Here is an 18,323-nt window from a genome sequence, read left to right on the forward strand (position 1 = left end):
TACCCATGCATGATGTGCTTGTCAGCATCTACATGTACCGCCTGCCAAACAAAAAAGGTTCTGCTGGCGGTGGAAACACAAACCAAGCCAGACTTGACTGTTCCGACCCATACCAGACTGACTCGGGCCACTCGGTGTAAATGGGGCTGTCAGTGTACACGGGCTAAATTGTGATGGTGTGACAACTGCATAACTTATTCGTCGTATTCAGCGTATTCACCAAATTTTTCAGACAATGGCATACACTGGCTAAATTATCAAGGTGTGATAGGGCCCTTACCATAATTTGTGCACTGTGTTTTGCATATCTGCTGAAATGCACTCTTGCATTTCGTTGATATGGCGGCACTGCGTTAGTGTGCTCAGGGTTTTGTTGGATTACCACAACAATCACTTGTTCATTCTTGGGTGTTAATTTGGGCCTCCTTTCTCAATAAGTGGAAGTCTATATTGTCTGAACCATCTCATCTTTTCATGTAATAGACTGAGAATTTGCTTGTGGTGCCATAAAGCTTTTAGTGTTAGCCCCTCAGGAGGAACCTGGCCTGTGGCGTTGGAAACTGTGACTTAATTATTTTGTATATTTTCATATTCAGGATACATTGTTTGCGGGGAGGCTTTAGATACCCAGAAATAAAAGATAACATATTTGACTTTGCCTGAGGAACATTGTTCTGTCTCTGTCCATTGAAGACATTTGGGGTAGAGTTAAAAAGTTCAATATGAGAAATAATTTTTAGAATTTCAGCTTTGATTTCTTGATATTTACACCTAGGTGGATTAAACAATATTGAACACGTTTGTTTTGTAACAAAACACATAGTATTAAGATGAAGAGCCTGCTGAGATTCCTGTGAACCACATCTAGTAATGCTTTTTTTGTTTACCTCCTAGGCTGTCAACTGCATTGTGGGAAATGTAATGTATGAGAGGTTGGCTGACCACGGCCCCAAACTAGGTCCTGTTAGCAGGAAACACCCTCTAGTTACAAGGTAATGTAAACTGATCAATACCAATGGGACTTTGGCTCCAAGTAGAACCTTCTCATTTGATATTTTATTCATTTATAAACAACAGAAAAAGGACATTTTGGTATTTGTCACTGTTGCTTTAACATCAGCAGTCCAACACGAACTTTAAAGGACGTTTCACATTTTTTAACTGCTAATAATTAGTGATCTCTGATATATTGTATTCCTTTCTCTCTGAGCATTAGCAGGTGCATTTCCGGAAAACGTTTCACTCAGCAATTCTCAACATTTTTCAGTGTGTGACGTCCTAATTAGCAAAACAGAAACCTCTCAGTGACTGACAGACAGAGGGAAACGAACTTGCTCTGTCCAAAAACAAAGTTTCTGAGCTGCCATTTGAAAGTGATGGCTCAGATTTACAGAGAGGAGACAACACACTTCACCCTGAAACTCTTAACTTTTTCAGAGTGTCTGATTTTGAAGCCTAAAATGTGGAGACATACTGTTTACTGAAGTTGTGTACATGGAGGTCGGGGCAACTGACACTGTTTTGAACAGACTGCCTGGACACAGAGATGGATTTGTACATTGGAAAAAGTCAGAATACATTATTTCCAGGAATTAATGGACATTATTTAACGTGCCACGATCATGAGAGAGGCTGGAGCCGGCTTCATGCGCGCGCACGTCTTTGTTCGTGTGGAGTTTACATTTGGAAAACAACATGGCGAGTGTGGCATATTCAGCATTTTACCCCTTTTGTTGTGTTTTATGGCTTTTGCTTTGAGGAGTGTGTGTGTGTGTGAGTGTGTGTGTGTGTTGGCCTATGCACGCTGCTGCTTGTTGCCCCTCTCAGCTTGCTGCAAAAAGAAATGTCTCCAAGATGGTTTTTCCCCTGGCAGCAGATTCTTTTTTTTTTTTAGATTTTGATAACACTTTTGATAACACTCATAATTAATTGTGCATAAAGCTGAACCTGGAGCAGAGATGGTTGACAGGCTGCGTTTCTGACTCATGGCCGTGCAGGTGCACAGAAACCTTCACAGAGCTGCAGCTTTTACTGTGACTGCATCATAATGAACAATTATCACTTAAAAGCGTCATCGCAACACAACATCACACTTACGTAAACTTTTGAATTAATCCGTGCCTCCATTCTTAACATTATCAGCCACATTTCATTGAAGCGCACGCTGGTGCGCTTCTAGATGCGACGTCACTTGTCGGAACCACCCAAGTACTCACGAGTACTTTGTTTTCGGAGGCCTCTGTAGCTGTTTGCTGCGACTGGCTTATACATTGAAACCGGTCACGGAAGTGCATAAAGTAATCCCAGCCTATCATCGGATGGTCACTAACAGCCTAAATCTAAATTGCTATGATTTTGGTGTGACATGTCTTTTAAAAAGGAGTCCAAAATTGTTCTCAGTCAACTTGGAAAAACAGTTCGATAGTTCAAAAATAATTCTGACGATGTAGTCCGTGATACTCTCCCCCCAAAAATAAGACTGTGTACTTCCTCAGTCCAGCGAAAAATCCCGTCAGAAATTTCTCCAGGTTTTCATCCTAACAGCTCTTCATGCCTCCAGATGGCTTATGGCGTAGTTGATTTGTTTTTGTGTGTGTGTGTGTGTGTGTGTGTGCGCTTTACAAGAATTAGCATCGTCAGTTAGCTCATTCAGATAGTCATCTGTTAGCAAAACAAACTCCACCATGTTTAGCTAAACACCGACCCCCACTACTGTGTGCGTGGGCGCGGGGTTCACAGGGTGCAATGGTACAAATGTATGGAACCAAATTTGCACGGAACGAATAATCCATGTCATGTGACATACAAAGCACCAATCAAATGACAAGGATCCACTCAGCCGTTATATACAGTATATTCCTAGGTCATTTGTTCATTTCTACAGTAAACAGAAATGTCAGGTGTAAATAAAAATGTTCATCACAAATAATTTTTATTTTTTTTTGTTTTTTATTTTTAACTTTTTTGTGATATTGATGATATTGATTGGCATGTAGGGGATCTGAGTGTTTTCTGTTTGTCTTAGGTATTTCACCTTCCCGCATCAAAACATGACCCTGGAGGAGGAAATGCATCTGCTGGATCAGCCGGAGAAAACACAACACTTCCTCGCTCACAATGGTTGGGTGATGGGCGATGATCCACTGCGCAACTTTGCTGACCCAGGTGAACATCTTATTATGCTTCATGTACAAACTAATTGCATTAACTGACACAATGATTTGTTTTCATGTCAGTGTTATACTGACAGTAGAGCACGTACCTTAGTGGGATTAGGATTTGGGCTACCATTATCTACACCTGGGTTTGATTCCTGCTCAGGCTACTTGTCTGTGTTCTTGGAAAAGATACATTGTGTGGATCGCCCTCGCCCACCCATGTACAAATGGTTTCCAGTCTTGGTTGGGGAAGCAACCAGGGTTGGGGCTGGCATCCTGTCCAGGAGATGTTGTACAGTGGAATAAAAAAGTATTTAGTCAGTCCCTGATTGTGCAAGTTCTTGTACTTAGAAAGATGAGAGAGGTCTGTAATTTTCAACATATGTACAATTCAACTATGAGAGACAAAATGAGAAAAAAAAAAAAATCCAGGATATCACATTGTAGGATTTTTAAAGAATTTATTTGTAAATTGTGGTGGAAAATAAGTATTTGGTCACCCACAAACGAGCAAGATTTCTGGCTCTCACAGGCCTGTAGGTTCTTCTGTAAGAAGCTCTTCTGTCCTCCACCTGTTACCTGTATTAATGGCATCTGTTGGTACTCGTTATCTGTATAAAAGACACCTATCCACAGCCTCAAACAGTCAGACTCCAAACTCAATCATGGCCAAGACCAAAGAGCTGTCGAAGGTCACCAGGAAGAAAATTGTAGATGTTCATCAGGCTGGGAAGAGTGAATCTACAATAGTCAAGCAGGTTGGTGTGAATAAATCAACTGTGGGAGCAATTGTAAGAAAATGGAAGACATACAAGATGATTGATAATATCCCTTGATCTGGGGCTCCACGCAAGATGTCATTCTGTGGGGTCAGAATGATTATGAGCACAGTGAACAAAAATCCCAGAACTACAGGGAAGGACCTGATGAATGACCTACAGAGAGCTGGGACCAAAGTAACAAAGGCTACACACTATGTATAGAGGGACTCAAATCCTGCAGGACCAGGCGTGTTCCCCTGTTTAAGCCAGTACGTGTCCAGGCCCGTCTGAAGTTTGCCAGAGAGCATATGGATGATCCAGAAGAGGATTGAGAGAATATCATGTGGTCAGATGAAACCAAGATAGAACATTATGGTAAAAACTCAACTCGTCGTGTTTGGAGGAAGAAGAATGCTGAGTTGCATCCCAAGAACACCATATCTACTGTGAAGCATGGGGGTGGAAACATCATGCCTTGGGGCTGTTTTTCTGCAAAGGGGACAGGACGACTGATCCTTGTTAAGGAAATAATAAACAGGGCCATGTATCGTGAGATTTTAAGCCAAAACCTCCTTCCATCAGTGACAGCATTGAAGATGCAATGTGGCTGGGTCTTCCAGCATGACAGTGATCCCAAACACATCGCTCAGGCAACGAAGGAGTGGCTCCGTAAAAAGCATTTCAAGGTCCTGGAGTAGCCAAGCCAGTCTCCAGACCTCAACCCCATAGAAAATTTGTTGGGGGAGTTGAAAGTCTGTGTTGCCCAGCGACAGCCCCAAAACATCACTGGTCTAGAGGAGATCTGCATGGAGGAATGGACCAAAATACCAGCTACAGTATGTGGAAACCTGGTGAAGACTTACAGGAAACGTTTGACCTCTGTCATTAACAAAGATTATGTTACAAAGTATTGAGATGAACTTTTGTTATTGACCAAATACTTATTTTCCACCATAATTTACAAATAAATTCTTTAAAAATCCTACAATGTTATTTCCCTGCTTGTTTTTTTCTCATTTTGTGTCTCACAGTTGAAGTGTACCTATGTTGAAAATTACAGACCTCTCTCATCTTTTTAAGTAGGAGAACTTGCACAATCAGGGACTGACTAAATACTTTTTTGCCCCACTGTACATCCACTAATCTGGCAATAAGTACTGTAAACAACAGACCTCAGTAGCAGTCAGGTTTGATATTTATGCGTGTGTGTGTGTGTGTGTGTGTGTGTGTGTATATATATATATATATATATATATATATATATATATATATATATATATATATATATATATATATATATATATATATATATATATATATATATATATATATATATATATATATATATATATATATATATATATATATATATATATATATATATATATATGAGGTCTGTCCATAAAGTATCGTACCTTTTTATTTTTTTTTTTAAACTATATGGATTTGATTCATGTGTTTTCACGTCAGACAAGCTTGAACCCTCGTGCGCATGCGTGAGTTTTTACCACGCCTGTCGGTGACGTCATTCGCCTGTGAGCACGCCTTGTGGAAGGAGTGGTCCCGCCCCGTCGTCGGATTTTCATTGTCTGGAAATGGCGAAATGATTTGGGGTTTTTTCCATCAGAATTTTTTCTGAAGCCGTTAGAGACTGGCACCTGGAAACCATTTGAAAAATTTATCTGGCTGTCGGTGAAAATTTTACGGGCTTCACAGAGAATAAGGACTGTAACTACAGCTTTAAGGACAGCCCACAATGGCGCTCGGCGCGCCGCGCTCCGAGCCGCGACGACAGGCACGAACCACCGGAATATTTCTAAATGGATGGCTGTGTGGAGCTGGTACCGTCGTGTGCACTTTCTCTGGTTATCACAAGAGCTGGACATCAACCATTTTCTGGCAGATTTCACTCCTTCCACAAGGCGTGCTCACAGGCGAATGATGTCACCGACAGGTGTGGAAAAACTCACGCTTGCGAACGAGGGTTCAAGCTTGTCTGACATGAAAACATATGAATCAAATCCATATAGTTTAAAAAATAAATAAAGGTGCGACACTTTATGGACAGACCTCGTATACAATCCCTGGCAAAAATTATGGAATCACCGGCCAAGGAGGATGTTCATTCAGTTGTTTAATTTTGTAGAAAAAAAGCAGATCACAGACATGACACAAAACTAAAGTCATTTCAAATGGCAACTTTCTGGCTTTAAGAAACACTATAAGAAATCAAGAAAAAAATTGTGGCAGTCAGTAACGGTAACTTTTTTAGACCAAGCAGAGGGAAAAAAATATGGACTGTATATGGACTGTATATATATGTCTGTGTGTGTGTGTGTATGGGGGAATGTTTTGTTGTTTGTGCCCAAAAGTCAAGAATGTGACTCAAAGTTGGTGAACATTTGGACGAGGACCCGTTTAATGGTTTCCAAATTTGAGCAGTTCATCACATGTATCAAAAGTAACACTGCAAGCTTGATATGTCTGTTACTGAACACTGTAGTCAGAGTCTTGAGCAACATCTCAAACTCGTTTTAGGATGCATGTTTAAATCTCAGTTCTTCATAAAGTTTAGCTTATGTTTATGATTATGATTATTTCTCTGCAGGATCCAACGTGTACCTGCGCCGAGAGCTGATATGCTGGGGTGACAGTGTCAAACTTCGTTATGGCAATGGACCAGAGGATTGCCCATATCTCTGGGCCCACATGAAGAAGTATACTGAAATCACAGCACAGTATTTCAGTGGAGTCAGGCTGGACAACTGCCACTCAACACCATTACATGTAGCTGAGGTATAATCATGTAGTTTAAGAAAATCTTCTCATGAACTAAGTAAGTGATCAGAAAAAAGAGAATGTTTAACATTATACCATTTTGAAACAAAATTTTTCCTTAATATTCTCAGTAATTTTTGCATCAGTCTGCATTACCGTATGTTATAGGAGCCTTAAATATAAACTCTGCAGGGAAACTCAACTTGCACTACGTGAACCATTAGATGTGTCATCCTTATGTTGCAAGGTTAAATTGCATCCAGAATTGTAGGTGGAAATAATGCAAATAATTCCTTTTTATGGGATTATATTGACTGCATTTCAATAGGACTTTTCCATCTGAAGCCAAAGCTTTAAGCACTTTACAGAGGAGTTAAGAGCCTTGCATGAACGCAAGGCACTTAACTCCACACCAGGAGGAATTTTGGGATTCAGGAACCTGCCCAAGCGCTCTCAGTGATTTTTCAGATCTGATGGAGATTTGAACTGAGGATCCTCTGGTCTCACCCCACTGCTTTAACATACAGTCATGGATTAGATATTGAGGTGATAGTCTAGAGCAATGGCTCGCAACCCGGTTCCCAAAGACCACCTAACCTGCGCGTTTTCCATCTTTAAACACTGTGGAACAAGCTGATTTGCTCAACCATGTGTGCAGCCAATCAAGTACTAACAGACACCTTAATGAACTAATCTGTTTGTAGCAGAGCAGGGAGAGATGGAAAATGTGTGGTTTTTGTGGTACTTGAGGACCAGTGTGAGATCCACTCCTTTGGAGGTTAACACAGTGTGCTTGAGACCAGAGGATTTTCTGTACTAACGCTGCTACAGTCCCCGCCCCTCCGGTGGCAGAATTGGCATCACAGTCACTTCAACATCCTTCACAGAGTTCTACACCAGAAAAGATTACTTTTTCTGTACTTTATTGGAGTAATTCTGCTGCTCAATGGTGAAGGATTTCAGTGAAGCTTTCAAGGTATTCTTGAAGCATTTCTTTTGTCCAGCTCTACACTGCTTGCCCACTGAGAGCTCTACATGAAGCAGTTGCTTTGTGATACCCTCATCAGACATCCTGAGGACATGGCCTCTAATCAACATGATTTGAACAGTTTTCATTTTAGCTCTGTTAAGAACTTCGGTGTCTGCCACCTTGGTTTACCACTTGATAACACACATTTACTCACTCATCTTCAACCGTTTATTCGAGATTGGATCACGCGGGCAACAGCTTTTAGCAGGGGACTCCAAATTTCCCTTTCCTGGGCCACATTAACCACCTCTGTCTGGGGGATACTGAGGTGTTCCCAGGCCAGTGTTGAGATATAATCTCTCCACCTAGTCCTGGGTCTTCCCTGGGTCTCCTCCCAGTTGGATGTACCTGCAACAGGTGGTGCCTCCACCATAGGTGCCAAGGGGCCATCCTTACAAGATACCAAGATCAATGCAAAGGAGCAGCAGCTGTACTCCAAGCTCCCCATGGTCTCACCTTATCTCTAAGGGAGACACCAGCCACCCTCCTGAGGAAACCCATTTCATTCATTTATACCTGCGATCAAGTAAGTTCTTTTGGTCATGACCCAACCCTTATGACCATAGGTGAGAGAAGGAACAAAGATTGACCAATAAATCGAGAGCTTTGCCTTTTGGCTCAGCTCACTTTAGTCATAACAGTACAGAGCAAATGCAGCGCTGCCCCCTGCTGCGCTGATTCTCCAGCCAATCTCATGCTCCATTGTCCCCTGACTCATGAACAAGACCCGAGGTACTTGAACTGCTTCATTTGGGGCAAGACCTCATTTCCTACCCAGAGTAGGCAATCCATCAGTTTCCTGCTGAGAACCATGGTCTCAGCTTTACAGGTGCTGATCCTCATCCCAGCCGCTTCACACTCGGCTTCAGACCGATCCAGTGAGTGCTGGGGGTCACAGACCGATGAAGACCACATCATCTACAAAAAGCAGTGATGACACCCTGAGCCCACCAAACAGGAACCCCTCCTCCCCCTGACTACACCTCGATATCCTGTCCATGAATATCACAAACAGGATTGGTGACGAGATGTAGCCCTGGTGGAGGTCAACCCCCACCGGAAACAAGCCAGACTTACTGCCAAGAACCCAAACACAGCTCTCGCTTTGTGAGTACAGAGATTGGATGGGCCTGAGAAGGGACCCCTCACTCCATACTCCCACAGCACCTCCCACAGTATCTCCTGGGGTACCCGATCATACGCCTTCTCCAAGTCCACAAAGCACATGTAGATTGGATGGGCATACTCCCAGGCCCACTCCATGATCCTTGTGAGAGTGAAGAGCTGGTCAGTTGTTCCACAACTAGGATGGAACCCTCATGGTTCCTCTTCAATCCGAGGTTCGACTATCGGCTGAACCCTCCTTTCCAGCACCCTGGAGTAGACTTTACCAGGGAGTCTGAGTAGTGTGATGCCCTTGTAATTGGCACACACTCTCTGGTCCCCCTTTTTTAAATATGGGGACCACCACCCCAGTTTGCCACTCCTTGGGCACTGTCCCAGACCTCAACGCAGTGTTGACGAGACGTCTCATCCAAGACAGTCCTTCCACACCCAGAGCCTTCAGCATTTCTGGACAGATCTCATCAATCCCCGGAGCTTTGCCAGTGCGGAGTTGTTTGACTACCTCAGTGACTTCCACTAGGGAAATTGATGATGATCCCCCATCAGCTTCCAGCACTGCCCCTACTATAGACTGTGCTCCAGTCTGATGCAGGAGTTCCTCAAAGTGTTCTTCCAGCACCAGATTACCTCCTCAGTTGAGAGCAACAGAGTCCCATCATTAATATAGACAGCTTGGATGGTTCTTCGCTTCCACTCTTGAGGTGCCTCACGGTCCACCAAAAGCATCTTAGTGACATCCAAAAGTCCTTCTCCATGGTTACTCCGAACTACTCCTACATTCACTGCTTTGCCTCCCTCAGTACCTTACAACTGCCTCCAGAGTCCTCCGAGATAACCACAGGGTATAACCCACATTTAAAATATTTCTAATCCCCACCCCCACCCTAAATTGGAGGTAACCCTGAACATTGTTCATTCCCAGCTTAACTATTTACTGGAATTTGATCCACATTGTGGATGTGTGTGTGTGTAAGGTGTTTAACCGAACATGTTTTCTTTAACCTTGACCATTGACTTAAACTATTCCAAAATCTAATCACCTCTGGATATCTATTCAAGCAATATTTCCACCATGTTTGAAGGAAGTGTGTCCAGCCATTTTTAAGTTACCTTGTACACATACACGCACACGCCACTGAAAACGTTATCCTGCTGTCCCTGCTCCGCTGACATGCTGGATAAAAATTTAGCCCCTGTGCAACTGTGATGAAGGGGGAACCTAGCTACAGAGACTAAAAATGTTTTTTGTTGTTTTTTTGGGGGGGGAGGTACCAGGCTGGAAAAGGAGATTTTAACATGGGGCTTTCCAGTGAGTGACTCACTTTTAACATCAGCCTCAAGTGGCCATTCAAAGAACAACAATTTGGTGGTGCTGTGTTCATTTTATTTCTCAGCGCTGAAGTTTGGGGCTTAATTCTGCAGGACACAAAGATAGGACTTGACTTTTGATGTGGAAGATTTCACATACTCATATGGACTCTGCTGTTTATTGCTTCACATTCTTCTGCCATCATTTGCTGATGAAGACTGCATGTATTTAATTCTGTGCATCCCTCCTGATTATTGACTTTACTGTAGGTTTTTCAGCCAAACATTTCTAACAGATGTTTAAAATGATGTTGCTGCAAGTCTAGTTTTATCCTAGGTCAAATGTAAATGTTATAACTGAAAATCTACAAAAATGTAGGTGGTTTTGAAATGGGACCAACAAGCTTAATGCGCTGTGTGTGATGGTCAAAGGTCCACATATTCTGGGCTAAATAGTACCATATATGTTGGTGCATACACAGGACGTATATAAATCCGTGGGTAACAGGCTGTTTTTCTCTACCTGTATGTGAATGTGTACGACCTTGTCCAGGCCATGCTCGATGCAGCCAGAGCGGTCAGGCCCAATCTGTATGTGATAGCGGAACTGTTTACAGGCAGCGAGCTGATTGACAATGTGTTTGTTAACCGTCTGGGAATTAGCAGTCTGATACGAGGTACAACCCTCATGTGTGAACTGACTTTTTTCTTTATCTCTTTTTGTTCACTGCATCTTTCTGAACCGCTCTCCTTCACTCCTCAACTTTTCTGGCTGTACATCTGCATTTTGCAATAACTTTGAGGCCCATTATCACTAACTAACTCTGTTTTCCTTCACATTAATCCTCTCAAACCTCCATCCCTTTCTCTTTTTCACTGTCCTGTGTGGGTGTCCTTGACGTCTGCATTGCTGTGTCCCTCCCACTGACCTTGGCTGACCTGCTGTGGCTGATTAGTTCATGCTGGACGTGGCCCGAACGGTTTGTCCTAACCTGTATGTGGTTGCTGAGCTGTTCACTGGCAGTGAAGAGCTGGATAATGTCTTCGTTACCAGGCTAGGAATTACATCACTGATACGAGGTACACCTATTGTGTCTTCAGAGATTTGCATACACACACACTTCACTGATCGTCATGAATGTTTGGAGCACTGCCTGTCAGTTTAATTTAGATCTGCTTACACAAAGTATACTGAACATCTTTACGACAAGAAGAAGAGAGCTTGGAAAGTTTTAGCTATCTCTGAAATTGTCTGAGATAACACCCGTTAAACATTCAGCCTCAACATGGTGTGTAGGTTAAGTTTATTTTGCCTCATTTTCAGGTGCCTGCGGAACTCTGTCAGTATACAGTATGTACTTCAAATTTGGGGCCTCCAGGCTGCATTTGGTCCAGAGGCCCCTACTTTGTGGCCCTCAAAGTAGCTGTGGGCATCTAGTGGCCCTTATGTCCTCATCTTAAGATGAAGCAGGTAAAATTTAACATGTTTAACCATTTTTCTCAGTAAATATATTTCTAAAGGTGCTATTGACATAAAAATTTCACCAGATGTCGGTAACGATCCAAGTAGTACACACATATAAAGAAACCAAAGCCAATAAGTACAGAAATTCTAATGTGAAATGACAGACAAAAAAATTGAACACCTGAAGAAAGGCAAGGTGCAAAAAGGCATGAAAAGCCAAGACACCAGCTGAAATCTGTCGGTAATTAGAAAGCAGTCCTGCCCTTTGTCAGTGTAAATTAATATCAGCTAGTTCAGTTCCAACTGATGGCCTATAAAATGGTGTCTCATTACCAAGGTGTCACACAAGAAACCTCTCATGATGGGTAAAAGCAAAGAGCTTTTTCAAGATTAAATAAATTTCACTAAGCATGTTCAGTAATTTTTGCATATAATTTTTGCATTTGGGTTGTGTTCAATACTTATTTTACCTGCTGTGTGTGTGTGTGTGTGTGTGTGTGTGTGTGTGTGTGTGTGTGTGTGTGTGTGTGTGTGTGTGTGTGTGTGTGTGTGTGTGTGTGTGTGTGTGTGTGTGTGTGTGTGTGTGTACAGTTGTGCTCAAACGTCTACAGATTTTTGGGGTTTTTGGCCATTTTTCAGAGAATATGAATGATAACACAAAAACAATTTTTTTTTACTCCTGGTTAGTGGTTGGGTGAAGCTATTTATTGTCAAACAACTGTGTTTACTCATTTTAAATCATAATGACAAGAGAAACTACCCAAATGACCTTGATCAAAAGTTTACAAACCCCTGCTCTTTATACCATGTGTTGCCTCCTTTAACATCAATGACTGCTTGGAGTCTTTTGTGGTGGTTGTGGACGAGGCTCTCTGATGGTAAAGCTGCTACTGAATATGTTTCGGACTTTATTTACATCAATTATGCAGAAATACAAGCAGTATGGCACTCTGTTAAATCAGTATGGAGTAGACAGTTCTCAAAAACTGAGTGACTGACTGTGCAAGAAGTAGAGTGAGGAAAGCCACCAAGACACCCAGACAACCCAGGTAACACAGAAGAATTTATAGTCTTATGTGGCTGTGATTGTAGAAATTGTGCACAGTGCATGTTTTGGCATTTTGCATCACTACTCTTAGCTTCATAGTGGAGTAGAGCGGAGAAGGGTTTTCTTTCACCAAAACAGATCAGATCTAAGCTTACGAGGTCTGTTAGAAAAGTATCCGACCTTTTAATTTTTTTTAAAAACCATATGGATTTGAATCACGTGTGATTGCATCAGACAAGCTTGAACCTTCGTGCGCATGCATGAGTTTTTTCACGCCTGTCGGTTGCGTCATTCGCCTGTGAGCAGGCTTTGTGTGAGCACTGGTCCACCCCTCTCGTCGTTTTTTTTTTATTGCGAATAAATGTCTGAACGATTTGGAGCTTTGCTGCATCAATTTTTTTTCAGAAACTGTGAGAGACCTCCAGGTGGACACCGTTCGGAAAATTAATATGGCTTTCAGGGACGATTTTATGGGGATTATACAGATTAAGGAGTGTTACTGCCGCTTTAAGGACGGCCCACAACTGCTGAGAGCGCAGCACGCTCCCAGCGCCGATCGACATGCTCAGACCCCGCTGAAACAACCAGATCATTTCCAACGTGAAGACTTTGTTGATCCGGGACCTCGTCTGACTTTCAAAAAAAGGCAGACGTCGTGGACATCAGCACTTTTTCGGCACATTCCACTGTTACAGGAGTTTTTTTCATGGAAAGAAAAGCGGAGGTACGCACCACGGAGCCGTTCATTATGCGGGACAAAACCACCTCGGTGTTGGTCTCACAGGACGGCTTTCAGGTGGATTTCAGACGGCTGTCGATTGCTTTTCAGTTGTGTGATTATCCGATTGTGATTGTGCATGAGCTGGACATGCCCCAACATGTCCTGGAAGACTTCATCACGGCATTGCTTTGCGCCATGCGGCTCCACCGCGACGCGCGGAACTCCACACGTCTGTCTTAATGTGCTGAAAAAGTGCTGATGTCCACGTCTTTTCACAATTCCTGTGCTAGTCAGACGACATACAAGAACAAGACAGCGTCCAGTTTAGAAATGAACGGCACATTCCACTGTTACAGGAGTTTTTTTCATGGAAAGAGGAGCGGAGGGACGCGCCATGGAGCCGTTCATTACGCGGGACAAAATCACCTCGGTGTTGGTCTCACAGGACGGCTTTCAGGTGGATTTCAGATGGCTGTCGATTGCTTTTCAGTCATGTGATTATGCGATTGTTATTGTGCATGAGCTGGACATGCCCCAACATGTCCTGGAAGGCTTCATCATGACGTTGCGACGCGCGGTGGAGCCGCTCCTCTTTCCAAAAGCCGTCCTGTGAGACCAACACCGAGGTGGTTTTGTCCTTCGTAATGAACGGCTCCGTGGCGCGTCCCTCCGCTTTTCTTTCCATGAAAAAAACTCCTGTAACAGTGGAATGTGCCGAAAAAGTGCTGATGTCCACGACTTCTGCCTTTTTGTGAAAGTCAGACGAGGTCCCGGATCAACAAAGCCTTCACGTTGGAAATGATCTGGTTGTTTCAGCGGGGTCTGAGCATGTCGATCGGTGCTGGGAGCGCGCCGTGCTCTCAGCAGTTGTGGGCCGTCCTTAAAGCGGCAGTAACACTCCTTAATCTGTATAATCCCCATAAAATCATCCCTGAAAGCCATATTAATTTTCCGAACGGTGTCCACCTGGAGGTCTCTCACAGTTTCTGGAAAAAAATTGATGCAGCAAAGCTCCAAATCGTTCAGACATTTATTCGCAATAAAAAAACAACGAGAGGGGTGGACCCGTGCTCACACAAAGCCTGCTCACAGGTGAATGACGCAACCGACAGGCGTGAAAAAACTCACGCATGCGCACGAAGGTTCAAGCTTGTCTGATGCAATCACACGTGATTCAAATCCATATGGTTTTTGAAAAAAATAAAAAGGTCGGATACTTTTCTAACAGACCTCGTACATCTCAGATGTACCTTCTGGCAATTTGTTGCTAAACTTTCAGGTCTTCCTTTTTTAAGAAAATCCTCCATACCATTTCATCATGAAGCTGTATAACTGGTAGGAATATGATACAAGCCATCGATACATATTCCCTACCAGTCATCAGATACCCAGCTGGGATAATCAGTTGGCCAGAGGAGGCGATAGATGCCATGAAAACTCCTAACAATGCACGAAGGTTTCCATCCAAAGTTCATCACCTTGAAGCTGTATGAGCAACATAGGAGGGAGGGTGATGATTAGTGAGTGTCTGCCACAATCCAGCATGAGACGAGCAGCATTCATGAATACATCAGAAAGATGCCCCCCAGATCAGCTGCTTCAGGAATGCCTCAGACAGCCGAAGACAAATGGTCATCAGGAGGAGGAGATATCATGGAATAGCAAGCCCCTCCATGGGATGTACCATTGACAGACAGAGGAAGTGGCTGGCATCAAGAAGTCCTGCCCGTGGCTAGAAAACACCGGTCTGAAGGACAGCACAGAGGCTCTGCTCATGGCAGCACAAGTACAAGCCCTAAGCACCAGATCCATTGAGGCGGAGTCGACCACAGCTGACAGGACCCAAGTTGTAGGCTGTGTACATGTGCCCCAGAGACAATCCAGCACATTCAGTGGCTTGAATTCAGTTCAGGATGCAAAATGCAATTTGGAACAGCGTACATTGAAAGGCACAACCAAGTAATAATAATAATTTAGATTTTATTTGTCAACACACTTTCCATCAAATAAATGCTCTCAAAGTGCTACAGTGCTAAAGCCATAACAAAGATAGAAAAACATCTGAGAGACAACATTAAACAAAAGCAACAAAACTAAAAACAACAGTTTTTAATTAAAACAGTCAATTGAACGCGGTTCTAAAAAGATGACTTTTTGAGCCTTTTTAAAAGCATCCACAAGTCTCTGTGCCCTTAGATCAGGGGTGCTCACACTTTTTCAGCATGCGAGCTACTTATAAAACGACCAAGTCAAAATGATCTACCCACTACAAAAATGCAAAACATATAATTATTTTCAAATGTATTGAGGATTCTTTGTATGTACAATGTATGTTGATGTACCTTGCATAACCGAATGAGCCAGTATTGCATAACGCACATAATAATTAACTATTAACATTTTTTTGTAATTACCTGAGTTTACTTTGATGACTTGCACTGAATTGAATCAGCCAGGGATGCATAGTCCGGACAGTAGCTGCTGACAGCCAGCCTCAGGCACACTTCCAAATGTTCATCAGTCATGGTGGAACAGTATTTGCACTTAATGATCTTCATGTAAGAAAAGGCTGACTCACATAAATAAGTGGAGCCGAATAATGCAGTCAAGGAGGTAGCACATTTCCTCATGTTGGGGTACTTTACCTCTGTGATTAATTTCCAGAACTGTCCATGACCTCTCGACTTCAGCTCAATGTCGGTTTGTAGAGTCAAAATCTCATCTTTTCACTCCAGAAGAGTTCACATGAAACAGTGCTGCAATGTTTGATGCGAGTGAATCAACCTCAGCATCTTCCTGAAAAGGATAGCACATGAATGTAGCTACTGGCTCAAGCAAAGAAAAGTCTTGAAAGCGTTTGTCAAACTCTGACAGACAATCGTAGATCTGCTTCATGTAGCGTGCACTGTCAAGTTGCTCATGGGCCTTCCCTTGCGTCTCCAGCTCTGACGCCAGGTTCTGGAAATTTGCCAAATCATGACGCTGCAGCTTTGAGGAGAAATGTTGCATCTTTCGTTTGAAAGCATTAACTGAGCTGATCATATTGGTCACTGTTTTGTCTTTTCCTTGCAGCTCAAGATTAAGGTCATTCAACCAGTTTGTCAGATCGGTTAAAAATGCCAAGTCCAACAGCCACTGACCGTCATTTAGTTGCTTGTATTCTGCATGTCCAGATACACGGAAAAACTCCTTAATCTCCGGACAGAGCTCTTGAAATCTTTGGAGGAATTTCCCACGACTAAGCCATCTCACGTCAGTATGTAGCAACAACTCAGAGTGGTTGCAGTCAGCTTTCTCCAGATGTGCACGGAATAAACGTCTTTGAAGAGATCTGGCTCGAATAGAACAGGCGATCTTCATTGCCACATCCATGATCTCTTTCATGTTGAGCATTTTAGCGCATAACACTTGTTGGTGGATTATGCAATGGTAATTCAAGAAGTCTGGGAACGCATCATCCTGCCTACACTTGGCAATAAATCCATTCACACGCCCAACCGTTGCAGGTGCTCCTTCTGTGGTGATAGACACCAATTTGTACACTGGGAGCTGAGTTTTCTCGATAAAGTTTTTAAACATCTGAAATATGTCCTCGTGTCTGTTCTTTCATGGGAAGTACTGTTAATAGCTCCTCTTTTGCAGTGAGATCACTAAACACCACACGAATGAAAATGCACATCTGGGCTGTGTCACTCACATCTGTAGATTCGTCCAACTGCAGTGAGAAACACAATCTCCGATGTCCTTCCACATTTGCTGTCTTAAATCCTCAGCCATGGCTTCACAGCGCCGTGTAACTATGTCTTGACAGCTGCAGAGCTTTGATTGAAGATAATATATCTGCCTTATTTTTAAAGTCTCGGAACAATGAGTCAGCTGCTTCAATGAATGCCTCTTTTACCATCTCTCCGTCTTGGAAGGACTTATTGTTTTTAATGATGACGTGAGTCACCCGGAACGATGCTTCGGTGGCGGCTTTCGCTTTTGAAGTTTGAGTGAAAAATGACTGCTGTCCGGACAACTGGGATTTTAGTTCCTCCACCTTTCTCTTTCTCAGCTGGCTTTTCGGCGGGAAGTCGGTGTCGTATTTTCCATGAACAGTCCGAAAATGCCGCTCCACATTTTCCTTCTTTGGTACTGCGATGGTAGACTGGCAGATGAGGCAAATGCACCAGTAGATCGACCAGTAGATCGCGATCGACGTAATGAGCACCCCTGCCTTTGATGGTCAGGGAGCGCATTCCACAGCCTGGGAGCGGCTGAGCAGAAAGCACGGTCACCTACAGTTCCACGCCTTGTCCTCAGAGGCTGAAGGAGGTTGCCCTGTCCAGAGCAGAGATGGCGTGGGGAGAAATGGGGAGTGAGCAGTTCTTTGAGGTACTGGTAGGACAGCAGGGAGATTTTGTACAATCCTGTACTGAACAGGAAGCCAGTAGAGGGATTTAAGGAAGGGTGTGATGGGATCGTACTTGCGCACCCTCTTCAGGATCCTGCCAGCACTGTTCTGGATGCATTGCAACTGCTGGATGTTCTTACTGGGGATCCCAATGAGAAGTGCATTGCAGTAGTCCAGCCTGGAGGAGACAAAGGCGTGGACAAGCTTTCCAGCATCTGAGAGGGTGAGTGTAGAGTTTTGCAGTGTTCCTGAGGTGGAAGAAGGAGGTCTTACATTTGTGCTTTATGTGAGCCTCAAAGGTCAGGTTAGGGTCCATTCTGACACTGAGGTTAGTGGCTGAAGATGAGCAGTGGATGTTGTGGCTGGCGAAGGTGATGCTGGTGATGGTGGATGACTGGGTCTGGTGTGGGGTGGCAACAAGAATTTCTTCTGTTTTTGTACTGTTTAATTGCAGGAATTTAATTGTCATCCATGCCTTTATCTCCTCGAGGCAGGTGGAGTGTGGATGAGGGCAGGGCTGCAGAGGGGGTTGG

The 18,323-nt window shown here is 43.4% G+C and overlaps 1 protein-coding gene across 1 annotated transcript in view; it reads left to right on the forward strand.

The window, feature by feature from the left end:
* The window catches only part of LOC117521439 (glycogen debranching enzyme-like), a 211,854-nt gene that overhangs the window by 57,155 nt on the left and 136,376 nt on the right, over positions 1–18,323 (forward strand). The window contains 4 exon segments of the mRNA XM_034182736.1: positions 895–992; positions 3,026–3,165; positions 6,528–6,715; positions 11,117–11,240. Of these exon segments, the coding sequence (XP_034038627.1) occupies positions 895–992; positions 3,026–3,165; positions 6,528–6,715; positions 11,117–11,240 (550 nt within the window).

Source organism: Thalassophryne amazonica, chromosome 12, assembly GCF_902500255.1.
Source record: "Thalassophryne amazonica chromosome 12, fThaAma1.1, whole genome shotgun sequence".
NCBI classification, from domain to species: domain Eukaryota; kingdom Metazoa; phylum Chordata; class Actinopteri; order Batrachoidiformes; family Batrachoididae; genus Thalassophryne; species Thalassophryne amazonica.